This window comes from Vombatus ursinus, unplaced genomic scaffold (assembly GCF_900497805.2).
Source record: "Vombatus ursinus unplaced genomic scaffold, bare-nosed wombat genome assembly UNPS02010320.1, whole genome shotgun sequence".
Classification (NCBI taxonomy): domain Eukaryota; kingdom Metazoa; phylum Chordata; class Mammalia; order Diprotodontia; family Vombatidae; genus Vombatus; species Vombatus ursinus.
Window position 1 is genome coordinate 5,869,748 of NW_020950098.1, and position 20,695 is coordinate 5,890,442.

Consider the following 20,695-nt stretch of genomic DNA (forward strand, 5'->3'; position numbering starts at 1 on the left):
AGAATCAGGAAGACCTGATTTCAAATTGGGCCTCAGAAATGAACCAGCTGTGTGACCCTGGGCAAATCACTTAACCTCTGTCTACCTCAGTTTCCTCAACTGTAAACTGGGGACCATAACAGTACCTACCTGCTATGAAGATCAAATGAGATAATATTTAAAATATGCTCAGCACAGTGCCTGGCCCAGAGTAAGCATTTAATAAATACTTGCTTACTTCTTTCCTTTTCAATCCAAAAATGTAATGAAATCAAAATGCTCCAAACAGTATGTGAGATGAGCTCAAATAGGAACATGCATTGTAGCAAATTCATGTATGTATTTATAATTCATGTAAACATTTTGAAAGGGCCACAATATATTCAAATGGGAAGTCCTGAAACTCCTAAGGGCAGAAAGATGTTTCAGATGTTAAAAGCTAATAGTACTTGGGTTACCCATCAGCAGGTTGGGGTGGAGGCAAGGGAGTTGGAGTGTGAAGGGGCCCAGCAGCTGGGCTATGGTGATCTTCCATCTAATCTGAAGTACTATAGTTTTATGACTCCTGCTCATCTAAGCAATGGGAGCAACTATTTTCGCTATTCTGGCCATTTTGGGATGTCTCCAAATGATATATTTTTTGCCGGTTTCCTTTAACCTGGTAGGTGAGATGTTGTGATGAAATATTTAAATAACTAAATTAATTTCCATAGGATGGAAGTAATCTTTACAACACATGTGACTGTGAAAGGGGACTTCAGTCACATTTTGCTAATTTCATTTTTATGCATATGTATATTTTTTTGGTTGTAGAGTTGGACCAAAAGCAAAAGCACCTTTTTAACTCTGAAAGGAAAAGGCTCATTGAGTAAGTGGTAAGGAGGCAGGAGTCTTTGTAAAGTGAGACCAAGGTAACATGGCCAAGGGGCACACTACCCCTAGTCAATGTCAGGACCAAAGGTACCAATACAAGAGGAAAAAGAATGCCAGGTTAACTACTGAAAAGTAGCTAATGAGGCTTTGAAGGTAAGAGAGATATCCACCTGGAATAATTACTGTGGGTTTTTTACCTAGCTATCATCCACTATCCCATTGGGTTAAGAAATACTATAACACAACACAATGAGGGGGTGTATTCATAATCTTCGAAGACACATAATCTCACAAGGAGAAGTGCAGGTAGGAGGTAGAGCAAATTTATTTGTGGGAGAGAAGGACTGTACCACTAAAATCATATCTCTTGGAATCAGAGTGCCAACAATAATAAAAGCAAAAACAACAGCTCACATCCATTCTGTGCTTTCAAGTCTGCAAAGTGATTTACATACATTTATCTCATTGATTCTTTACATGGGATTGTATAGGAGCAAAACTGGGAAGTATCAGCACATTTTGGTCTATCATATGTTTACGATATTTTTGCTACAAAAGTCTTTTCAAACCTTGGGAGAATTTAGTACAAATCCTAAGGTAGTATCATATAACAGCTCCCACAGGTGTATGAAACAAGAAATTAGCAAGAAAACCAGTTAGCAGGGTCTATTTAGAGATAAGTTTCAGATAAAGAGCACTAAATAGCGAAATAATTTACTGAGGAAAAAAAAAATGTTAAAAATCCTACCTTGTTAAAATTCTTGTGTAGAATTCTTAAATTCTCATGTGAACTTTCAGTTATCGTGCTTTGGAAAATACCATAGGCCTTAGAACTCCCCTGAATGTTCTGAGACATTCCATTCAAGCTACTGCTCCCTTCATGAAGTTGGGGCTTTTTAACTACTAATGCTCAAAATCCCCCACCGATGTGCTTCCTCTACTGGTCATCAGTTGATATAAATTATTCAGCCAGAGCTTTTAAAAATGGATATTTACTAAGGTGGTATGGTAAGAGCAGTTGGTACAAAACAATGCCCCAAACTGGGGACGTACTTCCCCCCCCCCCAACAGATGCTAAGTTTGGGGAAAATGGGCTCAAGTTTAGAATACATATTGTGGTAAATGGAGTAAAAGCTGCTGGAAATCCTTTTTCCCCCCCTTTCATGGAGCCATCATGAAATGCAGTTGTCTAGATTCCTAATAGATTCCTGAAACTGCTCTCCCCTTACATGTTCAGTCTATCCTTAGCTGCCATTGTAGACATTGCTATCAGCCTCTGCTAATCTGAGGATATTGCTAGAATGCCCATGGGAAGTCTGAAATATTCTGACCTTTTGAGCTCATAAGAGACAGATGCTCTTCTCCTCTCCCTGCTCCTAATCCAAGGGACTCTCTCAGAGTCCTGGCTGGATTTCTCTTTGCTCTAGGTTCATCTGCCATTTGAATGCCTGGCTTCTGAACTGGCTTATTATTTTCTATAAGCCCCACAGAGTATGGCTGAATCTCTTCAGCCAACACCAATACATCCCCTGTATAGCTTCATTTCATTTCAACCAATAGCTTTCCTTCCTTTGAAAATAATTAAGGCCTTTTTCTATGCCTCTTTCAATGCCTTGCTTGAATAATTTTTTTTTCATTTAGTGATGTAGCAGAAGCAACTTATTACTTATTTTAACACCCTTACACCTATGTATGTATCTAATTTACATGTTGTCTCCTCTTAGAGAGGAATGATTCCTGTGTGTGTGTGTGTGTGTGTGTGTGTGCATGTATGTATGTATGTACTGGTCTGCTGTTTTTGCTGAAGGGAGGCAGAATTTAACTCCTGCTAATTATGCTAACTTCTAATACTCTAGCAGGTTAGTAGATATTAGTACTTCAGGAGAGGCCAGGGATACTTAAATGAGCATCCCAGGAGGCTTCAGGGCAACCAGAAGCTAACAGAAAAATCTCTGTAGCCAACGGTTTCCAAGGGAATCCACGAGGGAGTTAGTTCACCTTGAGCCCTGAGAAATCCAAACTGACACCCATATGCAGGGTATAGAGGTATATGATGTAGGAAAAAGAGTACTAAAATTAGAGTCAATAGACCTGGATTAAAATCCTAGCTCTGCATTTAATACCTGTGTGAATATGGACAAGTCACAACCTCTTTGAGACTTAGTTACCTCAGTGCCTGATGCTCATAACCTTTGATCCTCAGAAAACAGGCCAATATTTTTTTTTAACTACCTTACACATAAAGTTGGTTTGATAAAAGCACAAAATGATTTTTAAAAATGGGAATTTTTAGTGTTGTTAACAGAAGGAAATCACAAAGTGATAAATAAATGAGAGTTTTCAGCATTGTTAAAAAATGCTATGTATTCCTGTCTGAGGTTGGCAATTACATATGGTATGGTGCTGGTCCACTGGAGAAGAGAAAGGGGCTTGAGAAATCTTTGTCTACACTCAAACTTTTTAGAGAGGATGTTGAGCTAATATGGACGGGATAGAAGAAATATACTAGTAAGGAAGCTACAAACAAAAACATTCTAAACAGATTGGAAAAGAACCAAATCAATGGGAAAAGTTGGTGATGGGAAAAAATATGATACAGAAGAGAAAGCAAAGGAAAAGAAACCATATACTAATGAAGGGATACAGGATTCATGAAGCTCTTCTTTGGAGAATATCATGCATCTTCTAGTAGAAGTCTTCCAGCAATCTCCTCTGGTAGATTCCTTGAGGGTCAGTATTGTATGTTCCTTTGAATTTAATTCCTGGCACAATGCTTTGTACATAATGAGGACTTAATAAATGTTTACTGAATTTTTCATTCCTTCAAACGAATCCAAATTCAAATCCCATAAGGATATTCCAAATTCTATAAGGATATCCACTAAAAAATCCTATTTCATGCCCTTGCTGAGAGCCAAGAAGTAGAAAACCCAGAGCTGTGAGGCCTACTGTCCTCTCTAAATGAGCAAAAAATCACTTCTGGAAGAGTGGAAATATCATGGAAATAGACACCAAAACACTAAAATTTCAAATTCTATCTTAAACACTGGGTTATATTAACTGTGCAAATTTTCTACCTATTGAGTTTTGCAAAACAAACAACACACATCAACCTCTGATGGACTAGATGTTCTCTAAATATTTTTCCAGCTCTACATCTATGTAATGCTCTGATCTTCTATTGGAATCCCCCAAGATGAAGAAAAAGAAGTAAGATTTCTTAAGAAGGCCACCCATCTAGAGTGAGGCCAAATATACTAAAATGATCTAGCTACATTATTTGATTGCAACCTATATTAGAAGCAAACATCTGCAGAAGGGATGGATTATATCAACTACCAGAACATTTATTTGTTAGGAGTCTCATGCTAATAAAAGGAAAACACTCCATAAATTCACTTGCCTCAATGATAATTTCATTTCTTAGAAAGGAAAAGTCACAATGAGTAAAGCCACTACTTTTTGAGATTACTTTCTGCCAACAAGAATGGAATGGTTGCAAATGGAGGGATGACTAGAACCCTAAAGGAAGATCCTAGTGGCCCTTGAATTTGAAATCAATTAACCTTCAGTGCCAAAGACAACTCTTTTCATATAACACACACACACACACACACACACACACACACACACACACACACACACACACACACACACACAGTCTTTCTTTGTTGCAAAAGAGATGCCAATCAGCAGCAGTAAAGGGAGTTGCCCTATTGGGATTCCTCTCCACCAATGAAATCAAAGGTCTGCCCCAAAATAAAAAACCAAATAAAAAATCTTAAAGGATAAGAACACTGGGCATAATTATAGAATTTGGGAACTGGAAAGGACTGAGAGTTATCAAGGAAGACAAGAATCTTAGACTACAAGAAAGTAGACTTCCTCAAAAAAAAAAAGGAAATATAGGCATGATATATACCCCATATTTAATTCAACAACTCAATTCATTTCAGGGGACATGTATTAAAGGCTCATTGTGTTAAGCACTGAGAACTCAAGGCTAAAAAACAAGAGTCTGGTTTAAGGAGCTTGCATTTGACTTGGAGTTGGGAGGCAGGTTAGAACATATACAAGTGTGTTGTTGTTCAGTGGTTTCAGTCATGCCAGACTCTTCATGACTCCATCCGGGATTTTCTTTGCAAAGATACTAGACTGGTTTTCCATTTCTTTCTCCAGTTCATTTGACAAATGGGGAAGCTGAGGCAAACTGGATTAAGTGGCTTGCCTAGGATTTGAACTCAGGTCTTCCTGATTTCAAGCCCAGTCTCTCTCTCTCACCATTAAACCAAAACAGGGAACATCTACTCAATCTATATCTTAATCTTAAAATGGCAAACTGCAGCCTCAAGGATAAACCTAGAGAAGAAACGATTACAAATATAACTCTAACCAAGAGTCTGGGCTTACTGACTCATTAGCCCTCAACTGCTATTCTCCACCTTAGACCTGGGAATCGCAGACCACATCAGAAAGGGATCATTTCCCACTTAAATTTCTTTGGACTTTTAACATCTCTGGCCATGCACATATTTGAAATAGTGAGATCTGGAGACTAAGAAGAGTATGGTAGAGTAAGGATTTCTCTAATTCTTAAATATTTTGAAGTCTAAGGATTACATTACAATGTATTTTGGGAGAAACGTCCCCTTTAATTATATCCCAACACACACCAAATAGACTGAAATTAGTCTTTTCGAAGCAGCTGGGTAGAGTGAGTAGAGCCACTGGACCTGAAGTCAGGAAGAATTGAGTTCTGATCCAGTCTCAGACACTTACTGGCTGTCCCTCGGCAAGTTACTTAACTTGTTTGCCTCAGTTTACTCAAATATATAATGGAGATAATAACCACACCTCCCTCACAGGGTTGTTGCAATGATCAAATGAGATAATATTTGTAAAAAGCACTTAGCACTAGTGCCTGTCACATAGTAGATGCTTTATAAATGCTTATTCCATTCCCTTCTCCCCCACCCCCTTTTATTTCCTTTTACTTGACTATTGTAAATTTTGGGTTTAGTAAAAAAATATCTATTTTATATTTTATTCTATTTTTATTTTTTATTTATATTCATTTCTTTTTATTTTAAAAATTTTATAAATTTTTAAAGTCACAGAAAAGTTATTTACCAGGTTAACACTGCAAGTGAAAATCAGAAGAAAATAAGTTCAAGTACTTCTGTCCTTCTTCTATCAGGGAAAAAAAAAACAAGAAAATGAAAAAACACCTCAACTCTTTAAAAAAAAAAAACCAAGAAAAATGGGATTCTGATAGATCCCACTGTGAGTCTTTGGCCTCAGCTATTAGGGACATCAGTGAATGTGGATTTGGGAACATTGCTGCTCACTCCATATTTTACATAAGCAGGATTACAGAAGCTCAAATCTTTACTAATGCTTTGCTGTGTTATTTCACCTAACTATACAGCTCTCCCACTGACTTTCTGTACTTGGTGGCTTTCAGGGATCTTCTTAGCTGGGAGGTGGTAATTGCATTTGATCTAAAATTTCTGATTAATCACATAAAACTGGAAAAAGCCCTTGGAGATTTTGTAACAGAATTTTTCCAAAATTTTCCTAAGTGATGGGCCTCATTCTTTATCACATTCCTTATCCTGGCTAACTTTAGAGGTGTAATTCCCCTGGGGGTAAAGTATGGTTAATGAACATTTCATGGTCGAGGAAAGTGAGTCCCTGAAATTAAATGACTTGCTCAGCCACACAACTTATAAGTAATCAGGCAAGATTAGAACCACTCTGAAATATCATTATTATTGATACTGATATAAAAATACCACCCCTTAAATAAGACTAAACAGGAGTGGTCTCATGACAAATGTAATCCCAGTGATCTCAAAAAAAAAACCAAAACATATGTTCTTAGCATCTCTACTTTTTTCTTACTTTTTCAACCTTTTTTCAACCCTGGTTCAACTTTCAGTTAAAAGCTTGATAAAACTACAAACTAGGTGAATATCTGATAGGGCAGCTAGGTGGCACAGTGATAGAGTACCAGAAGGAAGATTCATCTTCCTGAGTTCAAACCTGGCTTCAGACACTTACTAGATATATAACCCTGGGCAAGTCACTTAACCCTGTTTGCCTCAGTTTCCTCATCTGTAAAGTGAGTTGGAGAAGGGAATGACAAACCACTCCAATAACTTTGCCAAGAAAACCCCAAATAGGGTCACAGAGAGTTGGACACGACTGAAGAATGACTGAACAACAAGAATGTCCAATGGACACCAACGTCTTCTTCACCAGAGATCTTTAAGTAAAAGCTGGATAACCACTTGTTAATAATGTGACAGCTGGGAGCCTGGTTCAGTGGAAAACACACTGGACTTGGGGTCATAGAACACGGGTTCAAATCCTGTCTCTCTCACTTCTGTACTTGCATGAACTTAGACAAGTCACTTCCTCTCTCTCAACCTCAGTTTCTTCATTTATAAAATGAAGATTTTTTGAAATGGATGAATTCTTAGATCCTTTCCAGCTGTGAATCCTAAACTCCTGCATAGGTTAGACTGGTGGACCTCTGAAGTCTTTTCCTACTCAGAGATGCTGTAATTTTGTGTACTGCATGTTTTCCTGCTATAGGAAAGATGGAAACAAGCTTTATTCTTTATGCTAATGAGCGCCTTACTATTTGGCTTGGAGCCACTTCAAGAAGTTGTTGAACCGGTTGGCCAAGGTTGGCACAAGGCAAAAGAAGAGGAATTGGTCAGGCTATGGTTTTGCATCATTTTTCCTTCTGGTGCCCTTTAAGAACTTTACTGGAGTATTGGTGGGAGAGCTGTGTTTCTCTAGGACCTTTCCTGTTACCATCTTAACAGGAAGTCCTTATTTCAGCTGTTTTCATAGATGGATTTTACACTTAAATGATCAGTAAGGACACTGACAAGAGCTCACACTTACATAGCACTTTAAACCTTACAAAACACTCTACATGAATTATCTGATTTCCTTCTCACAACAACAATAACAATCCACAAGGCAGGTTTTGTTGTTGTTGCTCGTCCTTCATTTTCAAAGAGGACCAATGCCATCACAGGGTATACTTGAGATGTTAATATGCTGAAGTTATATTACTCTAAAATGAAGCTTAGAATGACTTAGAATAGAATACTGCTATTTAGGAGGCATAGAATCCGTTCAAGAATTCATTGATGGGGCATCTAGGTGGCACACTGGATAGAGCACTGGCCTGGGAGTCAGGAGGACCCGAATTCAAATCCAGCCTCAGACCAAACACTTGACACTTACTAGCTGTGTGACCCTGGGCAAATCACTTAACCCCAATTGCCTTAAAAAAAAAAAAAAAAAAAAAAGACCAGGCCATGTCCACACAACCCACAGACCATAGCAGAAGTATCCAACCCAGGTTTAGCATGTCTCCAACAGTCAGTATTCTTTTCAGTACTACCATGCCATACTTTAACTTGCAAAGGTTGGTGCCAACATTCCTGGGACTCAGGGCAAGCGTACCCAGAGCAGGTGGGGGACATCAATGAATTTTTTTTGGCTAGGCAATGGAGTTAAGTGACTTGCCCAGAGTCACACAGCTAGTGAGTGTTATGTGTCTGAAGCCAGATTTGAACTCAGGTCCTCCTGACTCCAGGGCCAGTGATATCTCCACTGTACCACCTAGCTGCCCCTAACAGTGAACTCTTGAACAAATTCTATACCTCCTAAATAGCAGGATGTGTTGACTTCTCCCTGGACAACCCAGAAAAAGAATTGACCAGCACTTGTTCAGATGCCAAGGAAAAAGAAAAATTGCCTGAGTTATTATCTCAGAGCAACAAATGATACAGCCATAAAGATCATAAGTGAAGACATAAATTATCCTGAGGACTGAGTGCCGGCAACACAGATTTGTTAGAAGCTGAAAAGGACAGTCAGATCTGCAAGTTTAAAAATTCTATAAGCAGAATCAAATATAAGTTTAAATATGTCAATGTACACATAGGGCTGAAGACAGGGCAGATGATTGCTGTATGTGATACCATCTTCTTTACCTGGGAAGTATTTCCTCTCAAGCTCCATCCTTCCAATTGCCATTCATCATTCATTAACCAGATCAAATGCCACTCCCTCCAAGAAATCCTTTCCAATAATTTCAAAACCATGCCTGGCAGTAGTTTTTCCTTCCTATGAGTTCCCATAGAACTTCATTCATACCTCTCATTGAATATATTATAGAATAACTATGACATAACTATATTATAGAACAGAGGCAACAAAGTGGTACAGTAGATAAAGCACTGAACTTAGAGTCAGGAAGACCCAAGATCATATTCAGCTTCAGACACTTACTGGCTGTGTGTCCTTGGACAAGTCACTTCACCTTTCTGTGACTCAGTTTCTTCATCTGCATCAACTGTTGTGAGGATCAAGTGAGATAATATGTGTATACAGCTTTGCAAACTTTAAGGAACTATATAAATGCTTTTGTTGTTGCTGTTCAGTCATTTCAGTTGTATCTGACTCTTTGTGACCCCATCGTGGGGGGGGAGTTTTCTTGGCAAGGATATCAAAGTCGTTTGCCATTTCCTTCTCTAGCTCATCTTACGGATGAGGAAGGAACTGAGGCAAACAGGGTTAAGTGACTTGCCCAGGATCACACAGCTAGTAAATGTCTGAGGCTGGATTTGAACTCAGGAAGATAAATCTTCCTTCCTGCATTCTATCCACTGTGCCACCTAGCTGCCCATACAAATGCCAGCTATCTCTCTTATTGTTGTTGTTAATTATAGAATAATTAGAAGGTAGATATTTTACCTGTTACAGTATTTCATCAATTTGTAATTTGCCAATGTGGACACTCCCTTCACCAATGCAGACCATAACCTTGCTCTACCACAGCAGATGATCTTTGAAAGTCACTATGGCTACAGTCATGCTGATGATCCAAACTTAGCTAGCCCAGTCCTCAGACCTATTATTCAGTCAACATTTATTAAATACCTAGTATGCGTTAGGCACTCTACTCAGCTTTAGGGAAGCAAAATATCAGGGGCAGGGAGAGGGAGAAGAAATAGTCCTTGCCCTCAGGGCACTTACTGTCTAACAGGGGAGATAACATGCAAACAACTGTGTACAAACAAGATACAAAGAGGGTAAATTGAGGCTAGTCTCAGAAGAAAGGCACTAAGATTAAGGAAGACTTAGAAAAGGCTTCTTGCAAAAGGTGAGACTTTAGCTAAGACTTAAGGAAAGTTAGGAGGCAGAGTGAAGAGGGAGCAAATTAGAGGCATGGGGAACCACCAGTAAAAATGCTTGGGGTCAAGAAATGGAGTGTTATGCTGAGGAATAGCAAAACAGGTCAGTGCCACTAGATTGCAGAGTAGGGGAATAAGGTGCCAGAAGACTGGAAAGATAAAAAGAAGCCAGGTTATGAAGGGCTTTAAAAACTAACCCAAAGATTTTATATGTGATCCAGGAAGAAACAGGAAGTATAGGAAAATGGGGTGCTAAGGTCAGACCTCCATTTTGGGAAGATCAATCAGACAGCTAAGTGGAGGATGGGTTAGAGTGGGAAAAGAAACTGGAGCAGAGAGGGCCACCAACATGTTACTGTAGCAGTTCAGGCATAGGGTGAAGACCACCTGTGCTTGTACCACCTGCACAGAGTGCAGAGAGAGGGGGGCATATATCAGAGACATTAGGAAAACAGAAATGACAAGACTAACCAAGTGACTGGATATGGGGTGAGGGGTGAGACAACGAGTAGGTTGTAAGCCCATGCCGTATTTTAACCTTATAACTTGGTTATTTAGTGTATCTCAATAATCTAATTTTATCAAAATTTAATTTTCACTTGACTCTTTAGGGTTCTTTAAGTACACCATCATATCATCTGCTAAAAGTAATAATTATCTTAATTCTTTACCCGTGTTTATTCTCTCAACTTCTTTTTTCTTGTCTTATTGTCAAAGCCAGCATTTCTAGTACTGTGTCCAACAGAAGTGGTAACAATGGACATCCTTGTTTTACCTATACTTTTTTTGGGGGAAAGGATTGTGATTTGTTTCGATTACATATAATGGTTAACTCTTGGTTTTAGACCTATGCTATTTACCATTTAAGGAAATGATATTTATTCCTAGTTTTTTGCTTTGTTTTTTTTTAAACAGAAATGGGTGCTATATTTTGCCAAAAGCTTTACATCTAGTAATATGATTTTTGGTGATGTTGTCATTGATATGGTTAATTAAATCTTTAATAACAAACTAACTATATTGCTGGTACAAATCTAACCTGGTTATAGTTTCTAATATTTATGACATGTTGTTTTAACTTTTTTGCTATAAGGGTCATACAGGGTGTCACCCCACATTGGCAGGTGGAGTTTGTCCACCAGGGAGTTCCCTAAACCAGTAAATTCTAAGTTCAGTCCCTATCCCTACATATAATTCATCAGAAGTGTCAAAGTATTCCCCCAAAACTGAGTACAACCTGTCCAGATTAAAATTTAATTGGGAAATGTTTAATAAAACAAAAATATAATACAACAAAGATTATGTTAATTTGTGGTTTTCTAAGCCAATATGAGGCCCACAGGGTGAACATATAGTATATTACTATATACGTATATTAAATTAGATTAAATATGTATCATACTACATATACACAAACACAAATATACACTTACACATACATATACATGGCCTTAGGTCCTTGGGCTCCTGATTTTACCATAACTTGCCTGAGCCAGATGTACCATACTGCTAGTCTTCTCCATGTACTTTCATGCCATTCACCTGTGTCCCTCCCTCTAGCTCTAACCTGGCCCTCCAGAACTCCTTGGGGCCCTGGGGTTCTGGACTGGTGAGCATGCATTATAACTAGCCTGACCCAGACCCAGTGTTGTTCCTTAGCTATCATCATCTCATACTGCCTTTTATATAGTTCTGGGAAGAGTATTCAAATCCACATGACCATTCCTTTGTTGTTGTTTGTCCTTTGTTCTTGAGGAGGACCATGACGTCAGGAAGATGATGCTATGACTTGCAAGACAAGTGAGGGAAGGCTGTACAAAGTCACCAGCCTCACTCTCTCCTCCAAAGCCATCTGGGTCCAGTGGCAAGACATAAATCATGACGACTAGAGACGGCCCCACACCATTCCTTTAAAGTCCAAGTCAGTGCCCTATGACTCCATTCACCATCCCTGTAACATAGCTCCCTTCCCACCACTTCCTTATCTGTACTGTCATCTGATATTAGAATGTAAGCTCCTTGAGAACAGGGGCTGTCTTTTTATTTTTAGATAACTGTATCAGCCTGGCACATAATAAGCAATTAAATGATTTTTCATTCATTCGAGTCACTCATTCATCCATCCATTCACATATTGCACAGATTTATATCACAAACAAAATCTACATACTATCAATCTATAGTGAGGCTGGTGTTCAGACAATAGCATACAATCAGTCCATCACACAGGACCATTTGAGTGAAGAATTCCTAGGGTGGAGCGTCTTTTATCTGTGCAGTTCAGCCCCTTCTCTGCAATTTGTAGCCCTGGGAAGTTCCCTTGAGAGATTAAGTCTCCAGAGCAGTGTCATACTGCTAGTGTCTGTCAAGGGCAAGACTAGAACCTAGGTCATGGGTTCATAGATGTTAAGAGCTCCAAGGGAGCTTAGAGGCCAATGAGTCCAACCCCCTTGTTTTACAGATGGAGAAATGGAGGCAAGAAGGTAAAGGGACTTAACCAGGGTCATAGAGAAAATAAGTAAATGAAGTTGCATTTGAATCTTCATCTTTCTGACTCCAGACCTAACTGCCTAACTCCCTATACCCTACGCCAAGAAGATTCTCACTTGTATACTGTATTATATTCCTGTAATACTTTAGTAATTTAGTAGGGGAGATAAGACATACACACAAATAACTATAAGTTACTATAATTATAGTTCTATATAGCTATGATAATAATAGTTAGCATTTACACATTGCTTTAAAGTTTCCAAGATACTGGTCATATTTAATCTCATTTGTATTCATGTCTTATTTCCTCCACTAGATTACTAAGCTCCCTGAAGGCAAACATCTTGTCTCACTCTTCTCTGTATTCTCCACAGGGCCTTTGACATAGTAAGTGATTGAATGAATGGCAAGCTCATCAGGACACAGTCCCTTATAAAATCAAGCATTCCAAAGGAGTCATATGGAGGATGTAATTAACTGGTAATGTCTGCTCTAAATATTTTTTCAGCTCGAAAAAATTTCAGCTCAAATCAGTTCTTCTGCTTTATGTGCTGCAGAACTTTGGTGGTGATGGTGATGGTGGTGATAATGGTAGTGGGATGGTGATGGTGATGGTGATGGTGATGGTGATGGTGGTGGTGGTGGTGGTGGTGGTAGTGGGATGGTGATGGTGGTGATAATGGTAGTGGGGTGGCGATGGTGATGGTGGTAGCAGGACCACTTCAACAAGACACTACTACAAAATTTCTCTGAGGAAAATACTGACTCTTTCTTCAGGAACCTGATGTGCCCACTATATGGGGTAAACTTGCTTTTCCTTCTTCCTGAGCAGGAATACAAAGCCAGGTTCTTAAGCTTTCTCAAAAGAATAACAACATTCCCCTCCTCTGCAAGCCTGGAGTACTTCTTAGAAAGTTCAATCAATTCATGCTATATTCCAGCACCTGCCAATGGTTTACTTAAGATATCTGACCAGTTATTTCAGAAACACAGTCAAGAACACCAGGTATTTCTCTATGGTTTCTAGGTTTTGAAAGAAAATAAATTGAGCATGATAGCTTGGAGAGTCATTCTAGAAGTATTTGGTCCCATTTAGGAACAATTCTCCTATCTGTATAGGTGTGAAATGTCTTTTACTACCCCTCACTACTACAAGGATCAGATTTGCCATCTGAAAAAAAAAAAGACCTTTTCTTTTTTTTTCCTTTTGTATTTTGATAAACACTGAAGAAGCTGGAGGAATTAAACTTTATCTCAGGAAAAACTCAGAACCGGTTTAATGTTGTGGAAACTCCCACTGCTTTCAATACACAATTAGTAATGGACTGTTTTGTACACTTGTTTTCAGTTTTCATTTTGACAAACAAGCACTGTAATTAAAGCTATTAGAATAAAACCTCTGAACTATTAAAAAAAGGTATCTGATCATTGAGAGAGACAGTCTAATAGGCATGTTAACCATCTATCCCTTCGTTTAGAATTTTCAAGGTCCAACTGTGTGTGAAGTTAGGTCATTAACAAGCAAAGTAGCTGAACCTTATTATCTCAGCTTTCCACAGGAATGCTTTCACTGAATTATGATTTCATGTTATCCTCTCTTCTTTCATACAGGGTCAGTACCAGAATTACTCATTTTAACAGGGTCATGCCATCTTTTATAAAACTGTAGTTAAATACCAGCCACTATTTTACTCACTGCCCCTTACAAAAGGATCCACAATAGTAAATTCCTGGTTAAGTACTAGAAAAATACATTTTTCTGTGAATTAATCAGCATGCTTTCTCTTGTCAGAATATTAATGTGTAACACATAGATTTGTAAGCTCCTTGAAGACAGAAACTTTTGCCTTTTTGTAACCCCAACTCTTAGCACAATGCCTAGAACATCTGTTGTTGTCACTGAGTCATTTCAGTTGTCTTTGACTCTCCATGATCTCATTTGGAGTTTTCTTGGCAAAGATACTAGAGTAGTTTGCCATTTCCTTCTCTAGCTCATTTTACAGATGAGGAGCTGAAGCAAACAGGGTTAAGTGACTTGTCCAAGGTCACATTGCTAGTAAATGTCTGAGGCCATAAGGTCACATAGCTAGTAAGTGTCTGAGGCCATATTTTAACTCAAGTCTTCCTGACTTCAGGCCTGGCACTCTATCCACTGTGCCATCTACTTGCACATAGAAGACACTTAATAAATGTTGATTGACTGTTTTTTTTTGTCTTAGCTATCGACTACCCCCTCACCAGTTTCTGCCCAATTTAATACTCAAGTATAATTCATTTTTTGCCTTCTCCTTCCTTGAGCTGGTGTCCATTTTGACTTTTATCCCCAATTACTCTCATTTTTCTCAAGTACCTATTAGGTGTCAAGTATATAAAGAGAAAAATGGACCATCTTAACCTAAAGGACCTTATAGTCTAACAAGCAGAGACAAAATACACTTGCTTAGGTGTACACAAAACAGATTCAAGGTAATCTTGGGAGGATAAAGATGGTGGTACTCGAGTTGAATCTTCTGAAAGAAACTAAGGTATTAATTCACCTGAGACACAGGTGAAGAGGAAGACTATTCCAGTAATGAAGATCAGCCAATGAAAAAGCTCTCAGTTGGGACAGAGAGTCTCCTGCCTGAGGAGTAGGAAAGCCAGCTGGGCTACACCAATAGAGTTCATGAAGGAAAGGGATATTTGATGAAGTCAGAAACACAGGAGGGGGGTCAGCTAGGTGGTGCAATGGATAGAGCACCAGCTCTGGAGTCAGGAGGACCTGAGTTCAAATCTTGCCTCACACACATAATACTTACTGGCTATGTGATCCTGGGCAAGTCACTAAAACTTCTGATTGCCTCACCAAACAACAACAACAACAACAAAAACAAAAAAAACCCAAAAACCATAGGAGGGTAATTGGTTTTAATGAGCTTTAAACGCCCAACAAGGGAGTTTATAATTGATCTGGTAATCAGGTCCAATTAAGTTTATTAAGGGGGTGGGGTAGGGTATGTAACAGGGTCTTACCTGTGCTTCAGGAAAATCACTTTGCCGGCTATCAGGAGGAGAGATTGGAGTGGGGGAGGGGACTTGACATAGGGAGAATAATTAGGAGGCTATTATGTTTCACTCATAAAGCATCTCAAATACTTTCAGGAAAGCCAGAAATGCTAATCAAATAATGAATAAATATTATCCATGGCTAGAAACTATCAAAGGGAATTCAGCTCAAGCGAGAAGTGGAGTTCTCAAAAATAAAATTCTGATTATACAATTAAGAATGATCTGGATAAAGAAAAAGAAGAGGAATCTTAAGAAATCAATGTGGCTGAATAAAGAGCTCTCTGACAACATAATTTAAACAGACGTATGAGAAATAGGAAGCAACACAGATAAATAAGAAATAGCAGCATTCACATATGAGAAGAGCTTACGGAAGGTTAAAATCCAGAATAACATAAGGTTTGTGATGAATGCTAATCACCAGAAAAAGGTGGGTTTGTTTTTTAAACTATATTTAGAGCAAAAATTAAAAACAAGGAAAAGACAGGGCCATTGCTTCAGGAAGACAAATGACAAAGAACAAGAGGATCTATTCCACTCCCATTTTGTTTCCATCTTTTTCATAAGGGAAATTTTCCAACCATAAAGGACAAAAGAATTTTAAAATGGAACTGTATACCAATATAGGCAAGGAGATAAAGAACACTTTAAGTACTTTCATGTTTCTAGCCTCAAATGAAATATACTCTAGGTACTGAAGATGCTTGGTAGATAAGATCATGAAACCACCGGTAGTTTGAAAAAAAAATTATGAAGAAAAAGAAACACCAGAATAATGGACAGGCAGAAGTCTTGATTGTTTAAAAAGAAGGAGGGAGTGGTAGAGTAGATTCTATAAACCACAGACTAGGCAAGTTTATTATCAATTTTCACCAAAATTCTAGAGTCACTCTATAAAAAGTTTGTGACCACATAATTATGGCTTTCTTTTTGAAGAGTCAGCATGGATTCACTAAGAACATGTTTTTGGTTGGTTTTTTTTTGGTTAAGATTAATAAACAGGTGGCTCAGGAGAATGCCCCACTCATACCGAATATTAAGATCCAGAAAAGCATCCCATAATGTCTCTAAGAATGTCCTTGTAAACACAATGGAGACATGAGAGACAGAAGATGGTACAGAACAGGGGTGGGGACCTGCAGCCTCGAGGCCACAGGTTCCCCACCCATGGTATAGGAAGATAGGTTTGTTGCTAGATGAGCAATCATAGAGGTCTCTTGGAGCTTGCCGCATTGTACTGTCCTGTTCAACAGTTTTAGCAATGACAGAGATACATTCTAAAGCATAAAGGATTTCATTTAACCTGTTGCTCCAACAAGTTAAAGTCTCCAAATACACAGTTATCACACAGTACATGAATGATAGTACACTTTTCCTAGTAGTTAAATATGGAGATCCTTAATCCTAGGAGACATATTAAAATTTTTGAATACACAAAGCTCAGAGAGGTAGCTAATATGATAAAGGGCAGAATTATGAATGGGGAGCCATTCTGGTATAGTGGATATAGTGACAGACTGTAAGTTAGGAGGATGTGGGCTGGAATCCTGCTTCTGACTCTTACTAGCTACATGCCCTTGGCAAACTCATAGAATCTCTTTGAGTGTTTTCCATTTGTAAAACAGGGATAGTTAAACCTGTAATATCTTCCCCACAGGGTTGTTTTATAGTGAAAAGAGATAATGTGTATTTTGCAAACCTTAAAACACTATGTAAATTTTGGTTCTTAATATTTCAACTATATCCTTTTAACACCCATGGGTATTAGATTTATCTGGTTGGCTGCAAACACTGTGTAAGAGTATCTGAAATGTGTTCTTCTTATTCTAAAGCAAGGGTTCTTAACCTAGGGTCCATGGACCCCAATGGAGTAAGAGGATAGATTTCATGGAGTTCACAAAGTTGGATTGGGGGGAAAATGCATCTTCATTTCACTGATATGAAGGGACTGTCTTTTTGCCTCTTTTTGTGCACCAGTGCCTAATACATAGTAGGTGCTCAATGAATGTTTATTGACTTACTGACTAATGTCTAACTGAAATTTAGCATTTTTTTTCAATTACTTCAAAACATTATTCTGAGGAGTCCATGACTTCACTGGTCGGCCAAAGGGGTCCATGAGACAAAAAGGGCTAAGAACCCCTACTCTAAAGACAGGTTTAAAAAAACAAAAACAAAAACAAAAAATTAAAAAAAAAAAAAGACAGGTTTCCATCACATGCTTGACAATAAACCAGGCTCAGCTGGTATGTGAAAAGTTCTTTGGAAAGCATGAAGTAACTGCATAAGTGTCAGTCATTATTATTGCTAATGGGCATATCAATGAATCTCTTTAATTTCACTTCTAGCATGATTTCTTTAAAAATCCCCATAACTTAAGATAAAACTACTTATCTTGTCCTTTTTGGAGTTCTCTCTAGATTCCACTTTTTCCCTTTCCCTTTAGACTAGCAGCATTTCCCCCATTACAGAAAAAGACCATTAGGGTTCATCAAATTCCATTTCTAGGACAGATGTCAAAGCTAATATGGCTACACCAAACATCGGCAGGAAATTTTCCAGCTGGTCTATTATTAACACAAGCTTTTGCTGTTTGAAAACTTTCAACTATAAATATGTCGTTAATATTTAGTGGGGTTTTTTTTTCATTTTTTAAAGACTTCATGATTAATTAGCAAATAGTAGGTATGAGCATCTGTACTGAACAACCATCATGACACTACACAGCTGGAAAAAATTCTGGGTCATGTAAACATCAAAAACAGAGGCCAGCTTTGTTACTAGGCAGGAGCTGCACTCTGTACATGTGGAGAGAGCCAACTTATTCATTGCTCAAAATGAAAATGTCCACACAACGAAACCAGTTATGCAGTAAGAGCTTTCTAAGTCTGGCTTCTTTTCTAATTTGTATCGGTGGCACGAAGCCACCTAGCAGAAAGGAGAAGGTACTCAGGGTAGGGGACTGAGTCTCCCCTGGCATTTTTCAGGTAGCTAAAGCTGCAAAAGCAGTTCCTTCTTTATTCCTCACTTCTCCCCGAACCTGAAGTTTTCTTGCTCCAGTCTGAACGTTCCCAGCTGCAGACAGTCCCTTCCATTGGGCAGGGGTTGTAATTAACCAAGAACATCCCACCAGGGTTTCTCATTTAAAATCAGATGCCTGCTCCCTCGAATGTTACCAAGGAGAAAGGCACAACTCTCAGTGGCTTTGGTCCCTATAATACTGCATGAGTCTTAACTGCACCCAACTGCTTTAAATACATGTTCAGGGAAGCACAATGTGGCAGAAATGATGGTATTACCTTTTTAAACATTCTGGTAGAATCCTCACTTATCTGCATAAACCTCATGATGACATTGTTCAGATAGATATCACTCAATGTTGCATGGTCCTTGCTTTCTCTTCTTACTTGGTTCAGGAGCAAATACCAACAGTTCACTGGAGACAACAGGTTCTGGTCTTTCCTAAGGATTCAAAGAAATGTAGTATTATAAATAGTAGCCAAAGTACACTCAAATCAATTACAGCAAAATAAAGTAAACCAAAGGAGCATAACAGGGTGCTGTTGTTTGTCTTTTGTTCTTGAAGAAGACCAATGACATCAGGAGGGTGATGTCTTGACTTGCAAGTGAACTGGATTTAAGTGAGGGAGGACTGTGCAAAATGCCCAACCTCACTTTCTCCTCCTCCGGAGCCATCTGGGTCTAGTGGCAAGATATAGATCAGGACCACTTAGCTTAAAAAAGCCAAGGTCTTAGTTAGGTCTCAATTTGCCTGAGGCAACACCCATTCTGCACCTGAATTACAAAAGGCACACCATCACCAGTAATCCATCCTCCTATGCGGTAGAAGGCACATGGCCAACTGATCCCCAGGCTTGGAGAGAGAAAACTCAGGCCAAGAATATTTGGTCAAAACCCACACTCTTTAGAAAAGTGCCATGGGACCCCTCACATCCATAGAGCTCAGAAAAGTTCTTAGTTTTAAACATCTCATTGAAGAAAGACAATTTATGTTTACATTTAAATTGATAAACTCCTGCCTCACAGAAAGAATGTGGTTTGCCACTGTTCAAAGTCTGCTAGGGAAATTCAGTCCACTGCATGTCAGAAAAGATCTGGTTAGGTATGCTTCCAGTGGGATATAAATTCATGTGTTATGTATCTCTTTTCCCCCAAAGAATGCCCCAAAATGACAACACTACAGTATTATGTCTAGTATCTTGACTCTCTGGACTTTCTGTACTTTCTCTACCATGCCACAGAAGCTTCTTCACCTTGGAAGTTCATTCTACTCATGGTCTTCTCACACTGAAAGAACACTCCACTCCCATGGCACCTTCTCTGATTGGCTGGCTCCTTCCAGAACCATAAGGAAAATGCCCAAGCCAATCATAGCTTCATTCTTCTCCAGGCCCCTGTCCTGACTCTCTGGCATTTTCTCTACCATGTAAGGCATCATGCATACCCCATGTGAGGATATGGGTACCTTCCCCTCTCTCTCCTCTTTCAGCTTCCTGTTATATGTTATTTCCCTTATTAGAATGCAAGCTCCTCAAGGGCAGGGCCTATCTTTCTGTTTATATTTGTACTCCCAGCACTTAGTATAGTGCCTGGCATGTGGGAAGCACTTAATAAATATTGTTGGCTTAACTTGACATCATAAAGGGGAGCATGAAGACCGCTGGCTTACACACTTCAAATCCTATTTAAATTGATAAGACCACATTGGTTTCTTTGATTTCCCATCCCCCCCCAACAGAATTATTAGATAATCATAATTTAAATACTAGAACTTTTAAAGACTTTATTCTTTATGAATAGTCTATTGAACAAATAAGTTATTTTGACTATTATAAATACCCAAATTAACTATAAAGGACAGATAAAGAAAGATGCTATTTGCATCCAGAGAAAGACTGATAAATAGAAGTATGTATAGAACAATTTTACACACACACACACACACACCTCTAGGGCAGGAGGAGGGAAGAAAAAAAAGAAATTTTTTAAAATTCTGTTCTATATTTGAAAGGAATAGCAAGTTGCACATAATAGATTTACGGTTTCATATGCAATCA

The 20,695-nt window shown here is 38.6% G+C and overlaps 1 protein-coding gene across 2 annotated transcripts in view; it reads right to left on the minus strand.

Annotated features, from left to right (window-relative positions):
* Positions 1–20,695, minus strand: part of SRGAP1 (SLIT-ROBO Rho GTPase activating protein 1) — a 315,572-nt gene that overhangs the window by 152,178 nt on the left and 142,699 nt on the right. For both annotated transcript variants that reach the window (XM_027854191.1, XM_027854190.1), the window contains exon 3: positions 18,917–19,079. In XM_027854191.1, coding sequence (XP_027709992.1) covers positions 18,917–19,079 — 163 coding nt within the window. The remainder of the gene's footprint in view (positions 1–18,916; positions 19,080–20,695) is intronic.